General features: G+C 51.8%; 8 protein-coding genes across 8 annotated transcripts; 3 read left to right on the forward strand and 5 right to left on the reverse strand.

The window, feature by feature from the left end:
- Nucleotides 1-1,178: 1,178 nt before the first annotated feature.
- N7515_002526 (EF hand domain protein) lies at nucleotides 1,179-5,387 on the reverse strand (the record flags this gene model as incomplete). The annotated part of the gene is made up of 6 exons (XM_056663270.1): nucleotides 1,179-1,208; nucleotides 1,261-4,556; nucleotides 4,621-4,806; nucleotides 4,865-4,988; nucleotides 5,057-5,328; nucleotides 5,375-5,387. 6 exons carry the CDS (start codon nucleotides 5,385-5,387, stop codon nucleotides 1,179-1,181), a joined length of 3,921 nt encoding a protein of 1,306 aa, XP_056525383.1.
- A 1,230-nt stretch (nucleotides 5,388-6,617) lies between these two features.
- Nucleotides 6,618-8,451, reverse strand: N7515_002527 (tubulin alpha chain; the record flags this gene model as incomplete). Its single annotated transcript, XM_056663271.1, has 6 exons — nucleotides 8,409-8,451; nucleotides 8,281-8,321; nucleotides 8,178-8,204; nucleotides 7,990-8,065; nucleotides 6,912-7,869; nucleotides 6,618-6,846 (listed from the first exon to the last, which is right to left on the reverse strand). Exons 1-6 carry the CDS (start codon nucleotides 8,431-8,433, stop codon nucleotides 6,618-6,620), a joined length of 1,356 nt encoding a protein of 451 aa, XP_056525384.1. The 5' UTR covers nucleotides 8,434-8,451.
- An 814-nt stretch (nucleotides 8,452-9,265) lies between these two features.
- On the forward strand, nucleotides 9,266-10,081 carry N7515_002528 (uncharacterized protein; the record flags this gene model as incomplete). Its single annotated transcript, XM_056663272.1, has 2 exons — nucleotides 9,266-9,553; nucleotides 9,617-10,081. The coding sequence occupies 2 exons, from the start codon at nucleotides 9,266-9,268 to the stop codon at nucleotides 10,079-10,081; spliced, it is 753 nt and encodes a 250-aa protein (XP_056525385.1).
- Nucleotides 10,082-11,200: 1,119 nt separating this feature from the next.
- On the reverse strand, nucleotides 11,201-14,104 carry erdS (aspartyl-tRNA synthetase, cytoplasmic; the record flags this gene model as incomplete). The annotated part of the gene is made up of 1 exon (XM_056663273.1): nucleotides 11,201-14,104. The coding sequence occupies one exon, from the start codon at nucleotides 14,102-14,104 to the stop codon at nucleotides 11,201-11,203; it is 2,904 nt and encodes a 967-aa protein (XP_056525386.1).
- A 655-nt stretch (nucleotides 14,105-14,759) lies between these two features.
- Nucleotides 14,760-15,773, forward strand: N7515_002530 (Alpha/beta hydrolase fold-3; the record flags this gene model as incomplete). Its single annotated transcript, XM_056663274.1, has 1 exon — nucleotides 14,760-15,773. One exon carries the CDS (start codon nucleotides 14,760-14,762, stop codon nucleotides 15,771-15,773), a length of 1,014 nt encoding a protein of 337 aa, XP_056525387.1.
- Nucleotides 15,774-17,857: 2,084 nt separating this feature from the next.
- On the forward strand, nucleotides 17,858-18,844 carry N7515_002531 (uncharacterized protein; the record flags this gene model as incomplete). The annotated part of the gene is made up of 1 exon (XM_056663275.1): nucleotides 17,858-18,844. The coding sequence occupies one exon, from the start codon at nucleotides 17,858-17,860 to the stop codon at nucleotides 18,842-18,844; it is 987 nt and encodes a 328-aa protein (XP_056525388.1).
- Nucleotides 18,845-19,314: 470 nt separating this feature from the next.
- N7515_002532 (rDNA-binding RNA polymerase I transcriptional factor) lies at nucleotides 19,315-21,378 on the reverse strand (the record flags this gene model as incomplete). Its single annotated transcript, XM_056663276.1, has 1 exon — nucleotides 19,315-21,378. The coding sequence occupies one exon, from the start codon at nucleotides 21,376-21,378 to the stop codon at nucleotides 19,315-19,317; it is 2,064 nt and encodes a 687-aa protein (XP_056525389.1).
- Nucleotides 21,379-22,279: 901 nt separating this feature from the next.
- On the reverse strand, nucleotides 22,280-23,035 carry N7515_002533 (uncharacterized protein; the record flags this gene model as incomplete). Its single annotated transcript, XM_056663277.1, has 1 exon — nucleotides 22,280-23,035. The coding sequence occupies one exon, from the start codon at nucleotides 23,033-23,035 to the stop codon at nucleotides 22,280-22,282; it is 756 nt and encodes a 251-aa protein (XP_056525390.1).
- Nucleotides 23,036-24,364: the final 1,329 nt, after the last annotated feature.

Here is a 24,364-nt window from a genome sequence, read left to right on the forward strand (position 1 = left end):
ATGCACAGCGGGGAAGATATAGAGTCATAGACTGAGCGGCACGTGACTGGACAGGAGCGGCGAAGCCGCGTCGGAGATATCGGGGTTTACCCCGTGACAACTGTAGGATCTTCTCCGCATCGACCCGGAGTTGCCAAAACTGGGAGAAAGTTCGCACAACGTATCAAACGGGCAGGAAGGAACATGAGAAGACCGAAGATTGGATACCGGCTCATCCTGTCGGCTCAGTCGTTTCCAGGAAGGAGTCAATTTATGCGAATTTGCGCGTGTGGTGCTTCGTTCGGCGCGGCCACGTGTAGCTGATGGCTCCTTCCAGCGCTGCACCCAGAAGCCCCTTGTAGTTGATGTTGATGAGTCTAGGCAATCAGTGACTGGAAGCATACCAGCCACCCATTCTGGAAATAGAAGTAGGGGCGTCTCCGTCGCTTTGAGGCACCATAGAGAGCGGAGAGCCCGATGGCTCATGGCACTTTCGGCGGAATCAGTAAATAGAGATAACAAGCTGATGATGATGATGATGATGATGATGATGAAGAATTGAAGATGATGTTCTCATTGACCCGTTTAGCGCGCTTTAAGCATCAGTACACGTGATTTGATGATGAGGCAATGACGACTGTTCGGTGAAGGAAGGTACCTGCTAGGTCTAGAGCTTGAGTATGGTTTCCGTCACCCGGTGACCCGTGACTTTACCACGTCTAAATAAGGGCTCAGGGCTAGGTCGAAGATAACCCTCTCGGTCAAATCATATACACCGTAGCCTAAACCATGCTCCTCAACAAGACCGAAGCTGAAGCTACGCAGAAGTATCCAACATATAAACTTGATTATGAATTATTGTGACATACACTACACACGCAAAGACGAAGTGGCGATACACATTGGAACAACCAATTCCAGGCGACCAATCCTTAGCATATGGGCATTGTGGGCCATTAGCTGAATGCAAAGGAGGTCAATGAAGTCGCAACATGAGAAAAGAAAAATGAAAAGGAGATGATATACACAACGCTGGACAAACCAAGGGAGGCATCGATGCAGAGGAGCGTATTGGTAAATTGATCATCAGGTCCAGAGGGTCTCCTTGAGGGAACGGAACGGAGAAGCATAAGTGCAATAAAAAGCAGACAGTATGTAGGAGATATGTGCAGTAAGGAAGGTAACAGGTGTTGTCATAATCAAGCCTTTGAAGTTAAGTGATCCACAGCCTGGTCCTCTGGTCAGTATATTGTAAGATAGAACAGAACGTGGAGAACTCACCTTATCGAGGTTGTAGTCAAACTTTTCCAGCGCATCTAGGGACTCATCCCGTGTGAAGCCCATGCCGGTCAAGCGCTGCAGGATAAGGTCGTCTTCACCAGTGTCATTTCTCAGGGCCCATCCAGGCTCCTTGGACTGCGCTTCGCTCGCGTCCTCGCCGGTGGAGGGCTTGGCATTGTCAAGAGGTGCGAAGAGCGCGTCCCACTCGCTTGCAGCTGGCTTTGATCCGCCATCCGTTGGCGAGCCAACTGATTGGGTGGTGGCTGCGTGGACGTTGTCGTCGAAAGAGAAGAACTGTGCGGAGCTAGATTGACCAGCATCAGCACCGGAGCCCACCTGCTGCTTTTGAGTCGGAGAGTCAAAGGAGAAGTCAAAGTCGGTTGTGTTCTTGGCTTGGAGTTCCGGCTCGTCGTCATCATCATCTTCTGCTTCAACCGCGGGTGCGAGGTCCATTCCGGCGAAGGCTGCCTCAAAGTCCGGCCCTCCCACTTTCGCTCCACCAGCAGGGATAGCAGCCTCCGAGACAGAGTCCCGCTGGGTCTCATTGCTTACGACTGGCGCTCCAGTGGTGTGCTCAACTGAATGAGGCGCATCCGGGGCCACGGTGGGATCCGTACGTTCAGGCAAGAGCCCTTCAAATTGAGGCGGGAGGTGGACATTGTCTTCTTTGGGGGCCTCATACTCCGGAGGACTCTGCTGCGCGTCAGGAGAAGGAGGCTTGGCGGACGTTTCTGGAACAGGGAAAGCAGCCAGTTGCGCAGCGTCGATCGAGTCCGGTTTTGTCTCCTTAGCCTCGGGCGCAGGAGGCGAGAAGTTATCATCGAAGCCCATTACAGCTTCATCCTCTGAACTCTCATCGTCGTCATCATCATGATGGAGCTCTTGGATCGGAGGGAATTCGGACGAGCCTGCTGCCGCAGCTTTATTCGTCTGTTCAGTTCCAGAGGGGTGCTTCATAGATGCAAACGCTTCCTCAAAGTCGTTGCCTTGTTGGGACTCGGACCGTCTGTGTGCTTTGCTGCCAAACAGCTCATCAAAGCTTAGGTCCTTGCTGCCCTCAGCGGTGGGGGAGGTAGCAGGCTCAGGCTGCTGGGTAGCTGCTGCTGGGACCTCAGGGAACCTGGCTGAGGCATCATGTCCTTCCTCCTCGAAAGGAGACCGAGCTGGAGTGCCCGCAAAGCTAGACGTTGTCGGTGCATGACTGTAGTCAGCAGACTCTGTCACCGATGGGACCCCGTTATCGCTGGTGGCCGCTTGAGAAGGTGTACCAAACCCAGATGTTTCAGGGCCGCCAAATCGACTACCAGGAGGCGATACCTTTGTAGATGAAGTCTTGGACTGTGTATCATCGAATTGCAAGAAGCTCGGCGTCAGTTGCCGTGACTCACTGGGGGGCGGTGGTTCAGCAAAGGCACCAGCAGGGAATGCGCCAGGCAAAGCGCCAGGAGGCGGAGAGACCGATGGAGTCGGAGCAGCAGAGGTAACAGGAGACGTAACCGAAACTTGCGGGGACTCGGCGCGGAAGGAAGTGGGCGGCGGTCCGGCGGCAGAAGGAGCCGCAAAGGACTGTCCGAAAAGGCTGTCAAATGCCTTTTGCTGATCGTTCGAAACATCGGGAGACCGGGCCTGTTCGCCCAAGCTACCCGTCCGACGGAAGAAGGGATTTGTGTTTTGGCTTGCCGTAGACGCTGCAGGGCTTGCAATCTCAGCCGCACTGCCGGTCCGAGTCACATCTTCGGAGTACTGCGGGGTCTCATTGGCCAGGGTGTCTATCTCACCCTGAAGTTTATCGCGTTCGCCTTCCACAGTAGCTAATTGCTTCTTGTTTATGGCGACGAGGCCCTTCTGTTGGCGCGCACTAGAGCGCGCCTTCTCTAGTGCTGGCTTCAGCTGGGCGACCTCGGCGTTTGCCTGGCGGATCTTCTCTTTCAGACTAGCGTTCTCCTGTTCGTCAGCAGCCAAGGCCGCAGAAACCTGCGTATATTGGGTGTGCAAGTCCTGACGGCTGCCCTCAAGTAATGCATATTGCTGTTGCAACTTCACAGTCTCTGCCTTAGATGACTTGAGGCGCTCCTCAAGTGCCTTGAAGTTGGTGACCTCCTGCTCGTACATTGAACGTGCTTGTGCAAGGCGCGCCTCGAAGTCACGCTTTTGCTGCGAAGTCTGTGCAATGTTCTGTTCGGCAGAAGTCCGCTTCTCCTGCACATTCTGCATCTCCTTGGCGAGAGAACCAATTTGGTTCGATAAGTTCGCAAGTTCAGTAGTCTCCTGAGTCAATTTGTTTGATTCCTCAGGATCATTGTCACCGAGGAGATCGTCTGAGGGAGGGGGAGGAGAACGAATTGCTCCCGGGGTTCCCGCTGAGGCACCAGTGACTTGGGGTTGCAAGCTCTGGCCAAATGAAGAAGTGGGTACAAATGGTTTGAAGGTGTGCGATGCTGTCTGCGGGGACGCTCTAGAAGGCGAGGCGGGTGTTTGGAATGCGCTACTTGATCCCCCAGTAGATTGAGGAATCTGGGGCTGCGCAAATGGCGGCGCAGGAGAATCAAGTCCAAACAAATCATCAGCAGCTGACCGTACAGCGGGGGTGGGCACCGGGGGAGGTGCAGGCGCTGCCATGGGTGCAGGCGCTTGGCGGCGCATGCTAGGTGGGATAAGAGCCGGTGGGACGACCTGAGGCAGCGGCTCCTTGCCGCTACGTTGCATTCGCACCAAGTACATAGCCACGGCAAATTCATCTCGGCTCAGCTGACCGTCTGCGTCGATATCTGCAAGGTCCCAAATTTGAGCAAGAGTTTCTTCGGGAAGCTGGGCCTTCATGAAGAAGGACACAGCTTGATCTCCAGTAATGAGTCCCAACTTAGCCGTGTCCACCGTCTCAAAGATGCTGTCAAACTGGGCCTTCTCCTGTGGAGTGACCAACCAATCGGTCCCAGTGACCTGAGCGGAGAGAGAGCCTACGAAAGGCGAGCGATTGGCTGTGCTCATGGGGCTCGTGGTTCGCTGAGGCCCAGAGAATTGCTGAGGAATAGCGGGAATGGGAGGCACGTCGGGTCTCGACCCAAACGACGCCCGCGCGGGGCCCCTCCGAGCTGCCGCATCATACAGGCCAGGTGGTAGTGTCGCTGGAATGCCGCGCAGGACGCCAGATTTGTAAGAGGTAAGGAGATGCATCGCAATGGTAAATTCGGTGGCATCCAAGGCGCCTCGCTGCTTGGTGTCCGACAAAAACCAAATTCGACCGAGAACCTCATTCGGGAGCCGGGCACGTTCGAAGATCTGTTTGGCGACTTCGCCTATATAGTAAAAAAGACTGTTAGACGAAGTACCTTTGCAAATATCCCATCTAAGGTCACGTACCTGAGATGAGCCCATTCTTTACATCTGATTTCTCAAACAGCGCGACGAATTTATTGGCGTCCTCCGGTTGAAGTGGAGGAACTCGAATCGGCCCAGCAGCTCCTGGGGGAGGGCTTTTGGTTCCTGACTCGGGGGTACTTGCGGCTGCATCGACCACAATTCCATCAAATCGAGGCAAAGGACCGGCTGTGGAGGAAATGCGGGATCAGCATGATTTCCAACTCTCGTTTTCAAAGACACTTACACTGCAATGCCAGCTCGTCGGAGGGTGCACGGCCAGCTTGGGCATGTCCGATTAACCGCAGAACGATGCCGAAGCCAGACGGGGTCAGGAGACCCCTATTCTCTTTATCTGCGATCTGCCATATCTACACCAAGTGACAATTAGCTATGGCACAGGTGATACCAACCCAATCTCTTCTCTATAGTCACGTACCAGGCCAAGGGTGTCGGGCGGGAGGTGAGTCTTCTCAAAGAACGGAACAGCGATTTCACCGGTGATAACGCCGAGATTGGTGGTGTCGGCAGCTTGGAAGAGCTGATAGAATACGCGCTTTTCCTCCGGCGTCAGGTGGAGATTGGGGTGTCGTTGTGCTGGAACATTACAATCCGTCAGCTCCGCTGCATTGCGCATGAAAGAGGAGGTCTCCAAAGGGGAGCGGGATGACGGAGGCCGGCGGGCCTCTCCTGAGATGCGCCGAAGCTCTCCTGGGACTCGTTTCGGGATTGACAAGATACCCCTGGTTTTACTTACTAGTATCAGCCATTTCTGTGCCCTGGGAGGAGCTTGACTCCCCGCCTTCCAATGAATTCACAGTCGTTGGGGGCCTTGGGGACAGGTAGGAGACACGGGATGCCGGCGGCTCAGGTTGGAGATGTAACAGGCCTGGGGGGAAGCGCGCTGTTTCAAGAAGACGGTAATGGATGAGAAATAAGAACTGAGCTCCAGTGAATCATTAGAATTCTAGAGGAATGATGATAGTTGAGTGGCTGGAATCGATGTCGTAAGGCTCCTGGGGGCTCAGGGCGGTCAGTCGGCTTAGCGCCCATTCCATCCAACATGTCTCAACTCACACCTGGGAGTATTCCTAACTACAAAAGGAGGGAACCTATAGGTTCAGTATTGGCATTACAGCTCTCGGCTTGTATGTCTTGGACTCTTGGTGGGGTCGTGATGTGTCATTTCTGTCTAAGACAGTGAGGTCTGAGTCTGAGTGGCTTCTTCATATGTCGATTTGCACCAAAGACCATGGGATCATGATTCATGATGTCCATTTCCAGCCAATTCGAAGTAGATTCATGGATGCAGTCAGAAATACTTGGAAATTGCGCCTGGATACAGAATTCCAAGCAAATTTCACTACCAAATCTCACTGGAGGTCCTTTTTGGGTCGACTTGTCCACCGGTGACTCCTCGAATTGGCCTGTGAGCCTGTAACAGTATACCATAGGCGCGCTATGGACAGTCAGTCCTGGCATAACGCAGTCAATCCAATGTAGAGACGCTGTCGAATGATCAATGCACTGAGCAACCTATGAGAGTCCACCTATCTTGGAATGGTCAGCTGTACAAATTTGCTTATACCTACCTATCGGGATATATGCCGTTTCAAGCTAGGTCTAGCTGCCAGAACGCTTGGTAAGACAGCTCACTAGGTCGAGAATAAAGCTAGCTACAAGGACTTGCACACTTAACGAGATGTAATGGAGAACAACTTGAGAGAGAGACAGTAATTACAACAATAACATACGTATGTAGAATCCCGAAAGTGGATGGAACGAGGGGGAATTTCATCGCTGCTTCAGGGATATTAAAGATATATCGAACAACAAAGCCAGAAAATCATTTGGCAGCAAAACTTATGTTCCCTTCTATTTGCAAGAAGCCCAATAGACGCATGACGACCAAATGTCAAGACTCAGCGCTGGTCCCTAAGCCAACCCGTAGAAGGGGAACAACCAAGAGCCCGGAAGCCCGGTGACAAAACATGGCTAATCTAGTACTCGGGCTCCAGCTCCTCGTCACCCTCAATGGAGTCGGAGGCAACCTCCTCGTAATCACGCTCAAGGGCAGCGAGATCCTCGCGAGCCTCGGAGAACTCACCCTCCTCCATACCCTCACCAACGTACCAGTGAACGAAGGCACGCTTGGAGTACATAAGATCGAACTTGTGGTCGAGAGCGGACCAGGCCTCGGCGATGGCAGTGGTGTTGGAGAGCATGCAGCTATATCATAATTAGTTTAAGGTTTCAATCGAGGTGAGGGTTCCAAATGAGCGGGGAAGTAAAACTTACACAGCACGGTTGAGGTTGGCAAGATCGCCGTTGGGGACCTGCTGGGGGGCTGGTAGCAGATACCGAGCTTGAAGCCAGTGGGGCACCAGTCGACGAACTGAATGGTGCGCTTGGTCTTGAGAGTGGCGACGGCACCGTGGGCGTCCTTGGGGACAACATCACCACGGTACAGCAGACAGGTGGCCATGTACTTGCCGTTGCGGGGGTCACACTTGACCATCTGGTTGTTGGGCTCGAAGCAGTTGGAGGTGATCTCGGTAACCGAATGGGCCTCGTGAGCGGCCTTATCGGAGGAGATGATGGGAGAGTAGGCAACCAGAGGGAAGTGGATACGGGGGTAGGGCACCAAGTTAGTCTGGAACTCGTTGAGATCGACGTTGAGGGAACCGTCGAAACGCAGGGAAGCAGTGATAGAAGACACGACCTGAGCGATCAAGCGGTTCAGGTTCTCGTAGCTAGGACGCTCAATACCGAGGTTGCGGCGGCAGATGTCGTAGATAGCCTCGTTGTCGACCATGAAGGAGCAGTCGGAGTGCTCCAGGGTGGTGTGGGTGGTGAGGATGGAGTTGTAGGGCTCAACAACGGCGGTAGCGTTCTGAGGAGCGGGGTAGACACAGAACTCCAGCTTGGACTTCTTGCCGTAGTCGACAGACAGACGCTCCATGAGGAGAGCACCGAAACCGGAACCGGTACCACCACCGAAGGAGTGGAAGACCAGGAAGCCCTGGAGACCAGCACAAGAATCGGCAACACGGCGGACACGGTCAAGAACCTCATCGATCATCTCCTTGCCAACAGTGTAGTGACCACGGGCGTAGTTGTTGGAAGCATCCTCCTTGCCGGTGATCATCTGCTCGGGGTGGAAGAGCGAACGGTAGGTACCGGTGCGGACCTCATCGACGACATTGGGCTCGAGATCGGCGTAGATAGTACGGGGAACGTACTTGCCCTGGCCTATGAAGTGGGGGAAGGAATGTTAGAATCACCCGTGCTTTGGAATTTTGCACGTCGAGAGCGGGGGAGCACGCTTCTCGAGAAGAAGGGGGAGGGGGGATGTTTTTTTCTTTTTCGTACCAGTCTCAGAGAAGAAAGTGCTGAATCCGTGGTCGGGTTCGGCCTTCTTGCGCTCCTCAGTGAGGAATCCATCGGGCTATTATGCATGTTAGTCGCGGGTGTTTACATCTCGGCAAGTGGAAAATAGGGGTACGGGTGCCCGAGTCAAGATCGGGCGCCACCACAAATTGATTGAAATCTCAACGTACCTGAATACCGTGCTCCAGACAGTACAGCTAGATGATCATTGTTGTCAGTTTACCGAATTTTTGTTGATTCTTCAAGAGGGTGGGTGTGGGTGTGGGTGTTTACCTCCCAGCAGGAGTTGGCGATCTGGCAACCGGCCTGACCGACTGTAGAGAAGAATCATGTCAGCGCGTCCATTGTAGAAGAATGTGATAGATTATCACGAGTAGAATTGATAGACGAAGTTGACATACCGTTCAAACTGATGATCTCTCTCATTGTGATTCGGGATGTTTTCAGGCTAAAAAATCAGGAGGGGTGGACGGGAAACCCAAACAACAAACGCGGCGGTCTAATATATTCTCGAGTGATCAGCTTTCGAGATACACACAAGACGCACGATGGAAGGGGGCGGGGTGGTGGAAGGTTTACCTGAAGAATGGAGGAATTGGAAGATGAAGGGAAAACAAAGTCGACCAGAAATGTTGTGGAGGAGGAGCGTCTGTGCTGTTACAGGGGGGAACTTCGTTGTTGATCCGTTCGTTGGGTCGCGTCAAGCCCTGTGATTGGCTCCTTTCCGGAGAGGAGCGGCGGGTGCTGACCGCCTCGTATGAGTCGCGTGACTGCACGTGACATGTATAAGGAGGTGGTCTTTACTAAGAATTTCGATTTGCATAAATGTATCTTTATCAAAATTCAAAGACATTATTCGAAGTGCTAGGTAAGATGCAAGTCTGTTTAAAACGTGGCTATGGTTAATTCCTGGGACTGCGGTGATATGCCGTTGAATTGGCAGCTCCCCCCGGCACTGGATACTCGGTCAAGGCTGGATCCACTCTAGGGGAACCACCAACTCGAACCATCATTCGGCCACACCATAGACGAAGTACGATCTACGAAAAAGACACCTCGGTACAGTAATAATCCCCCTACCTGGTACCTGCAAAGCTAATTGACCTCAAGAATAATTGAATAGTCGTGGAATTGAGGAATCTAGAACCTGATCATGAGCCAGGAATAAGACGTCACTGAAAACACCCTGGTCGTCTCAATAGGCGTGCACTACTGCGTATAACTAAACACAATTATACCGAAAAATATGCATATTAGCATGTTGTCCACGTTGGGACTGCTCTTCCCACTATTTACAGCAGTGGCGCAAGCCAATGTGGAAAAGACAATCTTCCTAGCACCAGAGCCAGCAACAATTCCGGCCGGCGGACCAGATCTCGATGATCTAGGTCTCGAGCGTCTCTCACCAGAGAGACCCGTGGTGCGCACACGGCTCAATGCCTCATTCCCAACATCCGACGCACCCAGAGGCACGGAATCGTGGTTCTTCCTCGAAAACCTGAATCCGGGCCAGCGGTATGAAGTACGAGTCTGTTGGCTAGCCACCGTAAGAACACCCAAACTTGCATCGTCATCATCATCATTATGCCTGTAACTCACAACCACTTAGCAACCGACATCATTCACTCTGACCACCTACCCATTATCAACCGCCATCGAAGACACAGCTCTCCTGTCTTCGCTGAGCATGTACACAGCATCCCGACTTGCAGCGCTGGATCCTCAGCTGCAAGCAAATAGCATTCCGCGCGGCGCCAGTCTTCGTGGTAGCGAGGATCCGCGCGATCCCGCCCCGACCAGTGACTCGGTCCTCTTCCTGCGTGTGCACGCCGCAGCAGACTATTTCAGCGCTGAGCAGTCCTTGATGCACAATGTGCCGCCGGTAGCGGTGGATCTGATCCTCGACCCATTCTTGTTCAATGTTTTCCCACGCTCGTTGGTGCCGACGGCGGGATGGACTGTGGTTGTTGCCGTTCTGGCGGTAGTGCTCGGCAGATGGATTGTGAAGGAGGTTGGGAGAGCTGTAAATGATGCCAGGAGGCAAAGTGCTTTGGAGGAGATGAAGAAGAAGTAAGGCCTGAGGTTGCTTTTGGGTATTTGTTGGAGATATACGATCAAGAAGGCGTTCACTGGACGACAAAGGTTATGGGGATTTGTTCTCTTAGGTTAGGCTATAAAAATCCATGTGAGACCATGGCATATTGGCCGAATAACCTGGAAGTCCATAGGTATAAAAGGTACGTGATCAGGATTATCATTGGATGTAGCGGGAGACAATGGGTACCTACATTGGGAAAGGTGTGTAGGTAGTGTCGCAGTACGATTATGGCAGGAACCTTGTGGAACGAACAACGTATCCTTGGAACTTTTGGACGCTGTCTCCCCGATAACTTCCATTCCATGGATGTAGGTACCTAGGTAGGTAGTCTTCATTGGCTTGGCTTGACACCTATGTATATAGGTATGTATTCCCGCTCACCTCACGAAATTAGGTAGGGTTCACTGAGACGCCCGAAGAGGATTAGCACAAGGACCTTAAGTATTCCCGCTCTGCCTGCCCGCCTGGTCATACTCATCAATACGATCAACGTCCAGCACGAGAGCTGGTCTCCATAAAGCTACATGTGCGGTAGTAGTACTTGTGGCTCCCTTTGAAGAATAGACAGCCATATTCAAAACTAGAACCTTGGAAAGAACTCAAGTCCCCAAGTACAAAGAATTACATGGATAGCTACAGGTTGAAGAGCATTGGAAGAGTCGTGTATTCGATATAACAATTAGGACCAGTGGCGGCGATGTGATAGGCGATGGTTGGATTGCATGACAAGAAGCAATAAACGTCAAAGCCGCCAAATCAATTACATGTGGGGCTGGATACAGGATGAAAACAACGAAAAAGGGGGAATAAGAACAAAAGGCAAGCTATGAACTGAAGATGGGAGTCAAAGCAGGAATCGACGGACAGAAACGCAGGACGGACGCCGAAACCACCGGGGCAAAGCTCAGTCAGCTCTTTCTTTCCATATCCCCTCTAGTCTATGCGTCTCTCAAGATCTGATTGACGCAAATTCCCGTCTATTCACCATAGGCTCAGGCATTGCCATCAAGGTCAGACGTCGACATCAGACAAAAGCTTTCGTCAAATCATAGTCTTCGTGAATGGATGTTTTTATCAGTGGTACAAACAAGAAGTTTAATCCTCAAAGAAGTTCAGGATCGCACGGATACCCTTGGAACCCAGACCGCGGGACGGGTAAGAGATATACAGCGGATCCTCGGTGGCACCGAGCTTAGCACGGAATTCACTCTTGCGAACAAGGTGGAACTGCTTAGCGAGGGCGTCGTAGGTGTGCTCCAGCATCTTGACCTTGGTGCCGCCCATGTTGTGGCCAGGAATGAGCTGGGAAGTGGCGCCAGCGCCGAACGTGAGGCTGGGGACGCCGCTTTTGGCGGCTGTCTGGATGGCGTGCGTGACAATGTACTCGATGACACCGTTTGGTGCGCCAGGGAAATCGAGACTGTACTTGACTTGCATACCATGGGCAGGAGACAGCATGGCCAGGGCGACAAAGGCACAGATAGTACCGTTCTTGTCGAGCGCATAGAAGTACCAACGGTGCTCGGAATCGTACCAAGGACGGATGAGAGAGAGGTGCACCTGCGTGCCCTTGCGGTTGGACAACCATTGGTTGATACGCTCATCGATCTTTGCGCGGATGTCATCAGGCACCATCTCGCCTTGGTTCATGGAAACAAGCTTGATTCCCTCGCTTTCAGCGCGACGCAACTTCCGCGCAATCTCGCCATCAGAAGCAGCCTGGTTGCGCGATGGATCGACGCGCTCCTCGGCAATACATGACAAACTGCGCCAGCCGAGTCGCTCACCGAGAATAGTTTCAACTTCGGGAGAACACAAAATCCACACAGGCTTGAGCTTGGTCTCGCGACGCAGCCACTGCAAGAATTGGGTGATTGTGCGGGTATACTGCTTCCGGTCACAAGCTGGATTGCCGGGTATGATTGCGTAGTTGTTAGAACTGGGAACGTAGGCAACAGCTGCGCCAGTGAGCATGTCACGCCAAATCTTGAAGCGCTCATCGAACCAGGACGTTGACGTAGCATCGCCATAGTTCGCAACCAGATGTTCCAAAGGCTGCAGCTCACCGACGTCCGTAGCTGGCCGAGCCTTGTGATCATGCCACCATGAGGGCTCAGTGGTCGATGATTCTGGGTGACGCAGCCTTTCCGCGATGGGCTTGGCCGGCAAACTCTTAGGGTCGCGGTGGAACATTGACGTAAGTCGGATGTTGCCCAGCTTCAAAACAAGCATAACCATGCGTTCCAAGCCAACTCCAGCACCCGCGTGGGGAGGAGCACCCCAGCGGAAACCCTCGAGATACTCCTCCATATCCTCCGGATTGATGCCCACACGACGCATACTCTCCTCGAGCATCTGAGGATCATGAATACGTTGGCCACCGGAAACAATCTCTTGTCCACGAATAAACATGTCGAATGAGTTGGTGTACCTGTCGTCTTCGGCATCGGGCATGGTATAGAAGGGACGTGCACTGCGAGGGAACTTGTCGAGAACGTAGTAATCGGTGCCATATTTCTCCTTGACAAGCTCGCCGAGGCGAATCTCATCACGAGTAGCCAAGTCCTCATCTGGAGGCAGAAGCTCGCCCTCTTCATTCCGCCAGCCTGAGTCATTCAGCATCTCGATGCCATCGGCGAAGCGGATGATGGGTGTCTCCTCTAGCCACACAACATCCTCGGAAGGAAACTGGGACTTCACAAGCTCGACTTCACGGCGGTGCTTGGTGTAAATGCCCTTGAGAATGTTCTTGATCACCGCATCAAGAGTCTCGAGCATCTCATGGTAGTGCTCTTCAATGGCCATCTCAATATCCAGTCCAGTATATTCTGTAAGATGCCGATGAGTATTGGAGTTCTCGGCACGGAAGACGGCACCAATTTCGTAGACGCGACCAAAATCAGCAGCAATGGCCATCTGCTTGGCCAGCTGAGGCGACTGAGCGAGGAAAGCAGGACGGCCAAAGTAGTTCACCTGGAAGACACTCGCTCCAGACTCAGTGGCGGCGCCTTGCAGCTTCGGGGTATGGATCTCGATGAACTCGCGGTCGTCGAGGGCAGCACGGAAAAGATTGCAGGTCGCGGACTGTATGCGGAAGATAGACTGTGAGGTCGCCGTGCGAAGGTCGAGAATGCGGTTGGTCAAACGCGTGCGGTCAGGGATGTGGTTGCGGCGGCCCTCTGCCCTCTCTTCTTCGTTTGTCCGGATCTCTGCCTCATAAACGCTGAAGGGAACAGGCTCCTCACGATGCACTTGGAGGTGAATAGAGTCAACAGCCAGCTCGACATCATGAATGGAGCAGCCCATCACAGGAACATCAGGTTTCTGAATGGTGCCTCGGACAGTAACAATGGAGCCTACCCGAAGGTGCTCCACCCACTGGATCATCGCAAGAGACGTAATTCCCGGCCGTTCATGCAGGACACCCTGGAAGGTTCCAAGGTTCTGGCGGAATACCAAGAACACCAGCTTGGCACTCATTCGGCGGATAACGTGCAATCTTGCGGTGAAAAACACATCCTGTCCCTCCATGGCGCCACTGATGTCGTCGATCCGAGTCCGTACTTCTCGCGGTCGAGTCGCGGACTGCATCAAGGGCAGCTCACCATAACGGGCTTTCATCTCCGCTGTCTCCTCAGCGGCCGCCTTGGCAATTTCTTCTTCCTTGCGGCGGTGGTCGGTGTCAGAGAAGGTCTCCTCGCTGAGACGGCTTCGCTCGCTTCTGCGGTGCTGACGCACCAACCGCTTTTGTTGGTTCTTGCTCAAGGTACCGGTGGAGGAATCATCAGAGACATCATCAGAGGATGAAACATAATCGTTCTTGTCGCGGAAGAAAGTGCCTAAGATGCTGCGGCGAGGGGATGCGGTGGGCGAACCAGATCGAGACTGGGAAGTACGAGCTCGAGGCACGAGGGTTGAGCGAACGTTATTGCCAGAGACATCGTCCTCACCTCCCATGTGCCCTTTGATGGCTTTGGATAGGGCGCGTTTGATAGACATGGTAGGCAATGTCTGGAAGCATATGAGGGAGGGGAAGAAGAGAAGTAGTGTGTACTGCGTAAGAAAGATTGAGGTGGGGGGGAATGGGGCCCGGAACGGGCGATTCAAGGTTTGGAATGAAATGATCGGCGCAAGCACAAAGAGAATGTTCGTAAGCGCGACTTCGGTCGAGAAATGAGAATGTGTGAAGAAGAGTTTGTCAATAAATAAGTACAAATAACTATAAGTAGGAAAGTCCATCTGGAATTCTGGACACTTTCAGGGCCCTCCAGCATTTGAAAGCAGAGCTATGATGACATCATCAACCAAGTAATTCAATGGCAGATCCCTGATTTCGAAGTATTTTTGGAACGGGGTAAACGGGCCAGTCGGCCCAGTCCTGCTTCAATTGACTTGCCTCTTACCTTCACACGTCTCTCATTGTTTTTCCCACATATTTCACCCTCCTCTGTCTTTCTAAATTTTGCCCTTTTTGTATCTTATAGACCTTTGATTCTCTCGGTCTTCGCTGTTAACAGTCTTGCGGGTATTCTAGGAGTCTAGTCCATTCCCGTCCACTCCCCGGCTTATCACCTTCGGCTTCCGGGTCTTCCGGCCCTCCGATGTGTCATATCGCTGGGATATTATCACTTTACACTACTCCGTACAGAGCATCATGGCATCGTCCCGGTGGTGGCTCTATGTACAGGCCGTCTTTTGGCGGTTCCTGATGCGTATTGGCATGTTCTTTCATGATATCAGTTTTCCTCGCCCACCTCGACCGTTGTTTACCCGCACCGTCACCTCCGACTCCCATAACCATCCCGTCGTCCTCCATTTCTACTGTCCGCCAAACTATCACGAGAAGCGACGGTTAGGTCATCGCTTCCCCGTCGCAGTCAACTTCCACGGTGGAGGTTTCACTCTCGGTGCCGCCACCGATGATGCGCGGTGGGCGCGAGCAGTGCTAGACAATGTGGGAGCTGTCATGGTCAGTGTCAGCTACCGACGGGCCCCCGAACACCCTTTCCCCGCGGCCGTGGACGATGGAGTCGAGGCGCTACTATATTTGGCAAGGCATGCGGGCGAACTGGGCTTGGACGTGAGCAGGGTGGCGTTGAGCGGTTTCTCAGCAGGCGGCAACCTAGCCGTTACAGTGCCGTTGCGACTGCGCGGACGAGTGTCCTTGGAAGTGAAGGAAAACCTGGGTCGAGCAGAATCAACACATAATTTGCTCAATCAAGTCAGCGATCTCAACATCGTTGCGCTCTTCTGTTGGTATCCTATCTTGGACTTTGAAGAATCTCGCGATCACCGCCGGGCTATGAGCCTCGTGCCGGACAAGACTCTCCCTGCCTTTTTCACCACCCTCTTCGATGAAGCCTATCTCCCTGACGTGGCCGAACGTGCTTCCCCATATGCTTCGCCTGTTCGTGCATCAGATCGGATTTTGAACGAAGCTCTACCCCGCGACGTGTTCCTGTTCATCTGCGAATGGGACATGTTGATGAAGGAGGGTCAGTCCTTTGTTCGGCGCTTAGAGAGACTCGGCAAACGTCCTCGTGCCATGCTTATCGAGAAAGCCCGACACGGATGGGACAAGTCACCCAATCCATGGCGGGACCAGAACAGTGTCGACATCCTGTATCGCGATGCTTGCGCGGATATGAAGGCGATTTTCGACCGGTGATTGGTTTGCCTATACTTACTTTGTCCGTTCATTAGCACAGCTGGGTTTGAGGGCGTTTGAATGGGATTTGCGGCGTCGACCGTACATAGCTAGCGTTTGATATTATTATTACATTGTATTTCATACCTGGTGATGAATGTACCGACTAGATGTATTGGTGGTCGTAGCGACGTATACATGTACAGCCTGTGGGCAACATTCGAAACAAAGCCGAGGCTGAGAGGCACGATACACGATGACATTGTACTCAAAGCACATCCAGGATAGATCCCTGAAAATATCTGCAAGTACGAAAAGAAAGAGCATTTCTCATTGGTGGTTCCGATCCCGTCAAGACACAACAGCTTCCAAGGTTGCCCCGAGAGATCTTCACGATGTTCCCAGCAGCCCAGTTCCCCTGGAATGATGTCATTCACATTAATTATGTACTAACCCAGTACTCTGTATGGCCTGGCCAATTCTCCGAAATGGGTCATCAAAGTTTTAAAAAATAACCTTGGAAGTTTGGTCGATCCCCGCGATTAAGCTGGTGGGACCTCAGGGACATTGACTTTGTGCCTTGTTTTCCGTCTTGGCTGATGACAGGCTGCAGCATAACTTTGATTCAAGCATTGGGCCGATCCATAGTTTAGTATGACGGGCCTGCACGTGGGAGATTAGCTCATGACGTGACTGTTTCTAAACTTGCCCTAACTTATTCGCCAGTTCTTGTGCTGAGAGCTCATAACCTATCAGTACTTCAGTAGGTTGGTAAACCGAGGCAAGGCAATATGAATTGAAGCGAAGTGAATAACGAGTGAGGTGAAGTATGCCGAAGAGGAGGGTAATACATCTCAAAGCCATAGAGGGAAGATAACTAAATCCCACATAGTTAACTAGTAACGTATTTCACAAGCGAGTGGCCCACGCAAGCGAGTGGCCCAGTCCAATAACACATAGTAAAAGCGATAAAATACAACTTGGTATCTCAACAACGGTGGGTTCTACTGACTTTATCTTATAGCATAGTATCTTTTAGGTTATAACTAGCATCTATAAGAAGTTTGAGGAAAATCGAAGACTTTATGCTTGTGTTATATCGATATATCTTTTTTGGCAACGTATTATTCTGTAATTTTTGAAATCACTTCGATATTGCCTCTTAATATCGTTGAAATTCATACCAAATGCTATTTTCTCCTGTCAATGGCTACCGCGAAATGAAGGAGACGAAATAAATTCGTGGTTGTTGAGATAATATATCGCGTTTAGTGCCGTTTACTATGTGTTTTGAACCGGGCCACTCGCTTGCGTGGGCCACTCGCTTGTGGAATACGTTATGGGTCGGGTCTAATCCAAACTTCTGGAGGTATCGACCGTGAGCGCAAAAACAACAACAGCTGAAACCGTATATGATATGCTGCAGTCGCAGAGGAGAGAAGCGTTGACTAGCCCGCTGGTAAATAGGTCTTATCCGGGCTCCAACGAGCCAATGCCATGTTCGCATTCCAGTCTCCAATCGCAGAGTATTACTCGGGTAAAGAGAAATGGATGGTGCTCTTCGTGGCTGTCAGAGACAGTTCAACGGGTCAATTCAATGAGTGTCAATGCGACTACGGATCCCACTTTAATACATGAACTAATGAAATAGTGGGAATTTGGGGGGCTTTTAGTAAAAGCAAACGGAGTAGCCCCGAGAAGAGAATCTTAGAGAAGTACATAACTACTAGTAGTAACCCCCCAAGACAATATGAACCCTCATCTCCACAATCAGTCTCAAAGGTTAGTCGAGACCGAACTTTCGCTCGAAGTGGAGATTTGCCAATGCCTTCTGTTTGACCATATCGAGCTTATCCAGCCAATAGAATCGATTGGATCTAAATTCACCATTCAGTCGCTTATGCTAGCGTTTGCCGTCCTGGCTACATCGTAGGGTCTCGAAGTGCCTGAAAATTTCAAAAAGACAGAATATACTCATTAGCAGTAAAGAAGCATGGTCTTAACAGTCTGAACTTACTGCCCTCCGGGTGATCTCCCCAAGTACATATTGCCAACTATTCGTCTATCATTTCATTTCATTTGTCTACATACGCAAGGCCATCACAATGCCCGCCCACGGGCGTCGGCCCACCTCCGCCAAATTCACATCGACCAGCATCTTCATTCTCACCTGTCTCTTCTTCGTTCTATACTACCACCCAAGTACACTATCGACACCCAGAGACCAAGACCAAGACCAAGCCTACAAACATGCTCACGATCACGACCACTCGACATACGAGTCTGGATCCCGCCGACAATCCGCCTCTCCGCGGATCCCGGAGAAGATATGGTACAAAGTCGGGCCGAAAGGGCTGAGTGACCAGTCACACGCCTGGCTCGACGACTGTCTCCACAAAAACCCAGCGCACAGCGCGCAGATCATGACCGACACAACGGGCGACGAATACGTCCAAGAGCACTTCAGCCATCGGCCCGACATCGTGGAACTCTACCTGGGTCTGGCAGTGCCGATCTTGAAAGCCGATCTACTGCGGTACCTGCTTCTGTACGCGGAAGGCGGCATCTGGGCCGATCTTGATGTTTCGTGTGGAGAGGTGCCGATCCGGGAATGGATTCCCGAGAGGCTGAGGGCGAAGGCGGGGTTGGTTGTTGGGTGGGAGTTTGATGTTGGGTGGGGGGAGAATATCATTCGGCAGTTTGAGAGTTGGACGATTATGGCGGCGCCGGGGTCGATGCATTTGTTGATGGTTATTAATGATATTGTTGATGCGATTCGGGAGAGGATGGAGGTGCATGGGGTGTCGGTTGGGGAGTTGACGTTGGATATGGCGGGCAGTGTGATTGATTTGACGGGGCCTAGAAGGTTGACGAGGTCGGTTTTGAAGAGCTTGGGGATGGTGAGGAATGAGACGGTTGATGTGAAGAGTATTTCGCATCTTTTGGAACCGGTACTGGTTGAGGATGTTCTGATCCTGCCGGGTTATTCGTTTGCTTCGACTGCGAATGTTTATGCTAACAAGACTGGGCCTGCCTTGGTTACGCATCATTATGCTGGGAGTTGGAAGAATGAGAATGGTGGTGAGGTATGATCGAGGTCATGTAGGTTTCAGCTCCCATAGTACATAACACATCGATGTTCATACCCGGACTTCGCTTAGAGGAGGCCACAACTTGAGTTTGATGGCTGTACAGTGATGGAAAGCTTGGCTTTTAGGTATTGTAAAGTTTTGGAGCTCTAGCTATGTTTTGCGAGGCCGGATATTGGATTTTTTTATGTTCACATTTTGATTCAATCTTCATGAGGGAGAAAGCGAGTACCCCGTTCAAAGATGGACTTAGTATGTGCTCGATGATTCCAGAATTTCCACCGGATAGTTCCATGCACGCTCAACGATATCATCAGTCGTAAGCATAGTATCGGAAACTTTTATCAAAATAGAAAGAAGAGATCATAAGATCAGGAATATGGGTGGAAATCCAAACGCCACGCTGAAGGTACGAAAAGAAAAGAAAAATCACAGGTCATACATGCTGGTCTGGAACAGAGACCGTGTCCAGTTCACTCCTCATCGGTCTCGGTGACGTCTTCGCCATCAGACTCGTCAGACTCGTCGGCTCCGCTGTCCGAATCATTGGCATCGTCGAGGCCTGGAATACCGCGCCACTCGACGTAGTCACCTTCCAGCCAGCGCCGGCTGCGAGGAAGTTGGTATGGATCGAAGGGGAAGTATGCATCCAGTTGATACCCACTGTTATCGCCGGCACGAATCTCGCGGCCCACGTGGCTGAAGCGACCATCGGAGAGGCTGGACATGCTTCTGAACGCTGTGATGCGAATACGCTTGTTGGTCTCGAGGAGTGGGTAGACGTAGAGGAATTGGAAGTGATGGGCGATGCGGGCGAACTCGGCAACGATGGCCGGTGAGCAGACCTTGAGCGGGTTGAGTCGCGAGTATATTGACTTGTGGAGGACTGCTTTGATGTTGGGAGGGAATGCGATCTGGCCCGGCTCGAGCTCGTCCACTTGATCCGCGGTGTCACCATCAATGGCGGCAGTTGTGAGATCCCGCCAACGGAAACAGAAGATGTAGAGCAAGGCTTGGGCGGTGGAGTAGAAAGGTCCGTAGCGGCGGAGATCGGGGCCGCGGCAGCCCTCCTCGTAGTCCGACCGAAGGCTGTCGAGGTGTGTGAGGAGGAGGTCGAACACATCGCGGACCACCTCTCCAGATATATGTGCGCCACGTGCGACAAAGCTAGCCAGGTACGCAGCTGCGGACTGGCGCATGATGCCAGGTTGCGTCTTGTTGAAGATCAACTGCACAAATGTGGACGCGAAGCGATCGACAAGCACTGGGGACGCCTGTGAGAAATGGAACAAGAGGAACTGCGAGTGACGAGACCGGTAGGTAGGAAGAATAATCGACTGGAAGTGGCTGAGGAGCAGATCCAAGGCGTTCTCCTTGTCGTCCAGGCTGCCTGAGGCGAAGGGGGGCGCAAAGTATTCGAATAAGAGATCAATCATCCCGTCCACTTTGAGAATGTTATCCTTGATCTTCTGAGCCGCTTTGCTATCATCCTCCTCTGAATCATCGCTGGCCACTGAGGCATCATCATCTTGATCATCATCGATGTCCTGCAGGAGATCATCGCCAACCTCCTCTTCAAAGTCCTCCATATCGACCTGGATCTGAACGTCGACCTTGACAAGCTTCTCGGTAATTAGGGCCAGTATATCCGACTGGAGCTCGGGGGCGTATGTGATGATTTGAATAAGATTGCGGGTGTAGGCGATGTTCGCGCTGGCGGGGTCGGAGTCGACGGGGAACTGGCTGGATAGAATCGGAGACAGCGATCCACTGCCGGCGGGGATGAGTCGCAGCACATGGCGAAGCGCCGCATGGACGCGAGTGTGAATCTCGGATGGCGGAACAACAGCGTAGCCAGGCAGTCGACCAGTTCCTCGAGGAACGCTCCCGAGGTTGGTGGCCAGCATTTTCAAGACAGGACCTAGGAAGGTCCCCTGGGCCGCGGCAAGGTTACCTAGAAACCGGATGTACAGCTTCACATAGGATTCGTCGCGCCCGAGCCACTCGCTATTGATAACCGCATTGACCAGCCCGCTGCAGGAGCGGTCCAAGGAGGCGACATGTGAGAGAAGACCGAGAAGGTGATTCTTCAAAGATGTGTGTGTTGGTGAGTCGTATGCGAGCAAGCTGTCTTCGCCTTGCTGTTTGGGATCGGTGGTAAAATAACCCTTAATCCGATCGTAGGCTTCGCTTTCTGACATGGCGACATGTCGGTGAATCGCACCGCGGACCTCCTCCCGAACAACTGTCAGGCTCTTTTCCGAGGAATTATGATCGTGCATCTTCACGTCACGGTCGAACTGAACGCGGGGTCGCTTTTTGGTGTGTGGAAGCCCTTCGGCAGAGTCTTCGGCTTGGGAGGAGGATGGGGAGAGGAGGTCCATGTCGCTCATTTTTCGTTTCGTGCCAGTAACCATGGGAGCTTTGGAGTTTTTAAGGATCGGAACCGGAGAAGAAATCGGTGGCATCTTGGATCGAGAGATGTTAGGTGTGGCCGGTAGCGCCGGGTTGCGTGAAGTCGTGGCAAGGGAGACCATGGCCGAGTGTGATAAATGACGCGGGGGTATCAAGTTCTAGAGAGAAGTTGGTGTCGACATCTGTTCTCTGCCTTGCATAACACAGATCCTTGACTTTTTCTGGATTCAATGTCGGAGCTTATCGAAGCCTGGTCCAAGCACACGACACTTCTGAAGTCGAGATGCTGAGGCTTATGCTACAGATTGGGATAGGAGAAAAACAGAAAAGTCCTGTCTGCATCCGTAAGAATTCAGTTGTTCGTTGTAGATAAAATCGGATGCAGACAGAATGGTCGAGCTGCTGGGTCCAAAGTAAAGCAATGTGAAATTTTTCTTCTTCCTTCTGTCGATGTGGAGCCCCGGAGCCCGTGACCGTGTCGGTGAGCCCTACGCTATGCCTATTTGGGTAATATTGACTTAGGTCATCATGTGCTCAATGGGCGATTATTGTACATGCTCTTGGATTTACAGTCTCTCTACTCTCTGTTCCACTTTCAAAACACTTGTAGACGTGTCTTAGATGACTTAGAATGGATTCGGAACGCCAGATGAAACATCAATGAACTCCGAATGAGTCAATGAATCAATCCAATATCAGTCAAAGATCTAGAATTCTCACAAAGGCTTTGTCGGCCCATGAAGGAATTGTATACATCCAACGAAACCGGAATGAAACCTGAACAACACGAACAAAAGCCGTCTATGACAAAAAGTATTGAATAGGTAGCAAAAATAGTTTGAAATTGGAAGATGAGCGCAGGAACAAGAGCTCCTCCCATGGTATCGTGCAAAAGGGTCAATAATCGTAAGAGGAAGAAGAAAGGTCGTCGTAGCAGGCCAAGCGAGGAATATCCAGTCCTCGTAAATCCGCGAACTTGGCTCGTCACTCATGTCGGGTCAACCGACACGAGGTATCATTATCTTAGAACCAAGACGTGTACATATTTCCACGAGTGTCCTCGAAAATGCTGCCGTACAGTTCTTCAACCTCAGCGAGATAGTCTTCGGCAGAGAACTTCTTCAATCCCTTGTCGTAAAGAATTCGCTCTTCCTCGTCGAGCAAATTGAGACCTCCAAACTCCTCTGCAACTTCATTGACCTTCTCCAGCTCTTTGCTGAATGGATGCTCGGATTGGAAGAAATCTTGCGATGCGCGGATAGTCGGCGCGCGCGCGTTCAGCGGAGGTGGAGACATCCTAGAGACGGATCGCTTGTGAGCGAGCTCCTGATGAGACCGCTTGGTGTGTGACAAAGCACGCTTGGGCAATAGCGGGGTATCTGTAGTTGATGAAGACGAAGTCGAGGAGCGCGGTTGGCTTGTCACCGTGGCTGAGCGCTTCGGGAAATAGGACATCGGATTTGCATCAACGGGACAGCTCTCATGGGGAGATACGTCGGGCGAGGTCATTGAAGATGCGTAGCTTTGTGGGGACATGGCCGAGTCGGAGTCATCTCGCGATCCTAAAGATGAGGCTGACGATGAGTTGGCCGAGTTGATGTCAGGTGCGTTGTAAGCGATCATATTCGTTGTGGACAACAACTGGACCGGCCCAGAGATATTGCCTCGCTTAACGCTTGCTGAGTTGAGTCGGATGTGCCCGTCGCCACGGTATGGCATGGGGGCGGACACTTCAGGACGCTTATTGCGCCGTGTAAACGCTCTGGTGATGTTCGACATGGCGAATTGGATTTTCGGTTGATTGCGAAATGTAAATCGCGATGGACGAAATCAGGGTATATGTACTCGTATTTGCTTTTTTTTACGCAACAATTTGCGTGGTTTTGTTTGCTCTGTTGGTGCTTTGCGATCGGATCCGTATTTGGCCTCGCGTGGCAGACGATCGCGGGACGAAAGAATGGAAGATCAATGACAGGAATGTCTGTCAGATATTGATCGGATCAAGACTTGCAAAGATGTGTCTTTTTCGGAATGAATGTCGAGTCCTCTAGATTTTGCACAGCAAAATGGGGGAATAACGGGCACTTTTGTGTTCCTCAAGGAATGGAGGGCACCAGGATGCGCGTTATGAATGGAAAAAGGAGTCCAGGATCTCAGATCACTGTCAGGACTAAAAGAAGAAAGGAAAGAGAGAATGAAGGAACAAAGGCACAATCCCAAGGAGGTTGGAAGAATAAAGAGGAGGTGGGGGGTCCTGGGGGAAGAGTCCCTTACGGAGTCAACGGGCGCTACACCAGCGTTTGACCACTCCGAGGACAAAACCTTCGATTGTGTCCCAAAGGATCGAGGTAGATTTCAGCCTAACAGAATCCACGATAGCCCCGTGATCAGGGGACCCAGTGTTCTTAACGATCGGACTGGTTCATCCAGACTTTTCCTTTTTTTTCGCCTCCCTTTCCACGGTATGTGGACTACGCGCACAAATAAGTACCTGGAAAGGGTAGAGTTTGTTCGGGTACCTGCCACCCTTGATGTAGGGCAAGGGTATGTGCCTGAGTATGGAGGAGTCTTGGGTAGCCAAGTCGACGTGTTGTCCACTTGCTTAGACGTGTCCCTTCTGCGCTGTCACCGATTCCAGATCAAACAGCAAACAATTTCATCTCGAAATTTGACAGATACGTCCACGTGAATTGGCCTCATGTAACTACATATCTTGTGTGTTGCGATAATACCCCGACGCTCTAGCTGAAACGGATGCAGGTCCGGGCTCTTAGTCTGAAGGCTTGAGCGTTTCATGCCAATCATTTGTTCCCCTTCATATGCTTAAAGCAGTCTGTGCTCCGCGTCCTATTTGGCTGGATGGATCATCCAATCATGGTCTCTATCGATAGATTTCTGTCACCCGGTCTTATTTCAGCTCTCGAGGGCCCACGTGATGGACATCGGAATTGGAGACTTTCAGTTCAACAAGATGGTGTGGTGGTCTTAAGTTATCTGGGTGGACCATTGGATTTCTTGTGGAGCATCGGGCGTTTTTAAAGCCTCCACTGCCGTGAAAAATGTGTGGAGGTCCGGAGGACCACGAGCCCCGCTAGAGGAATCTCCATG

The sequence above is a fragment of the Penicillium bovifimosum genome (assembly GCF_028826915.1).
Source record: "Penicillium bovifimosum strain IBT 22155 chromosome Unknown utg000002l_segment0_segment0, whole genome shotgun sequence".
Classification (NCBI taxonomy): Eukaryota; Fungi; Ascomycota; class Eurotiomycetes; order Eurotiales; family Aspergillaceae; genus Penicillium; species Penicillium bovifimosum.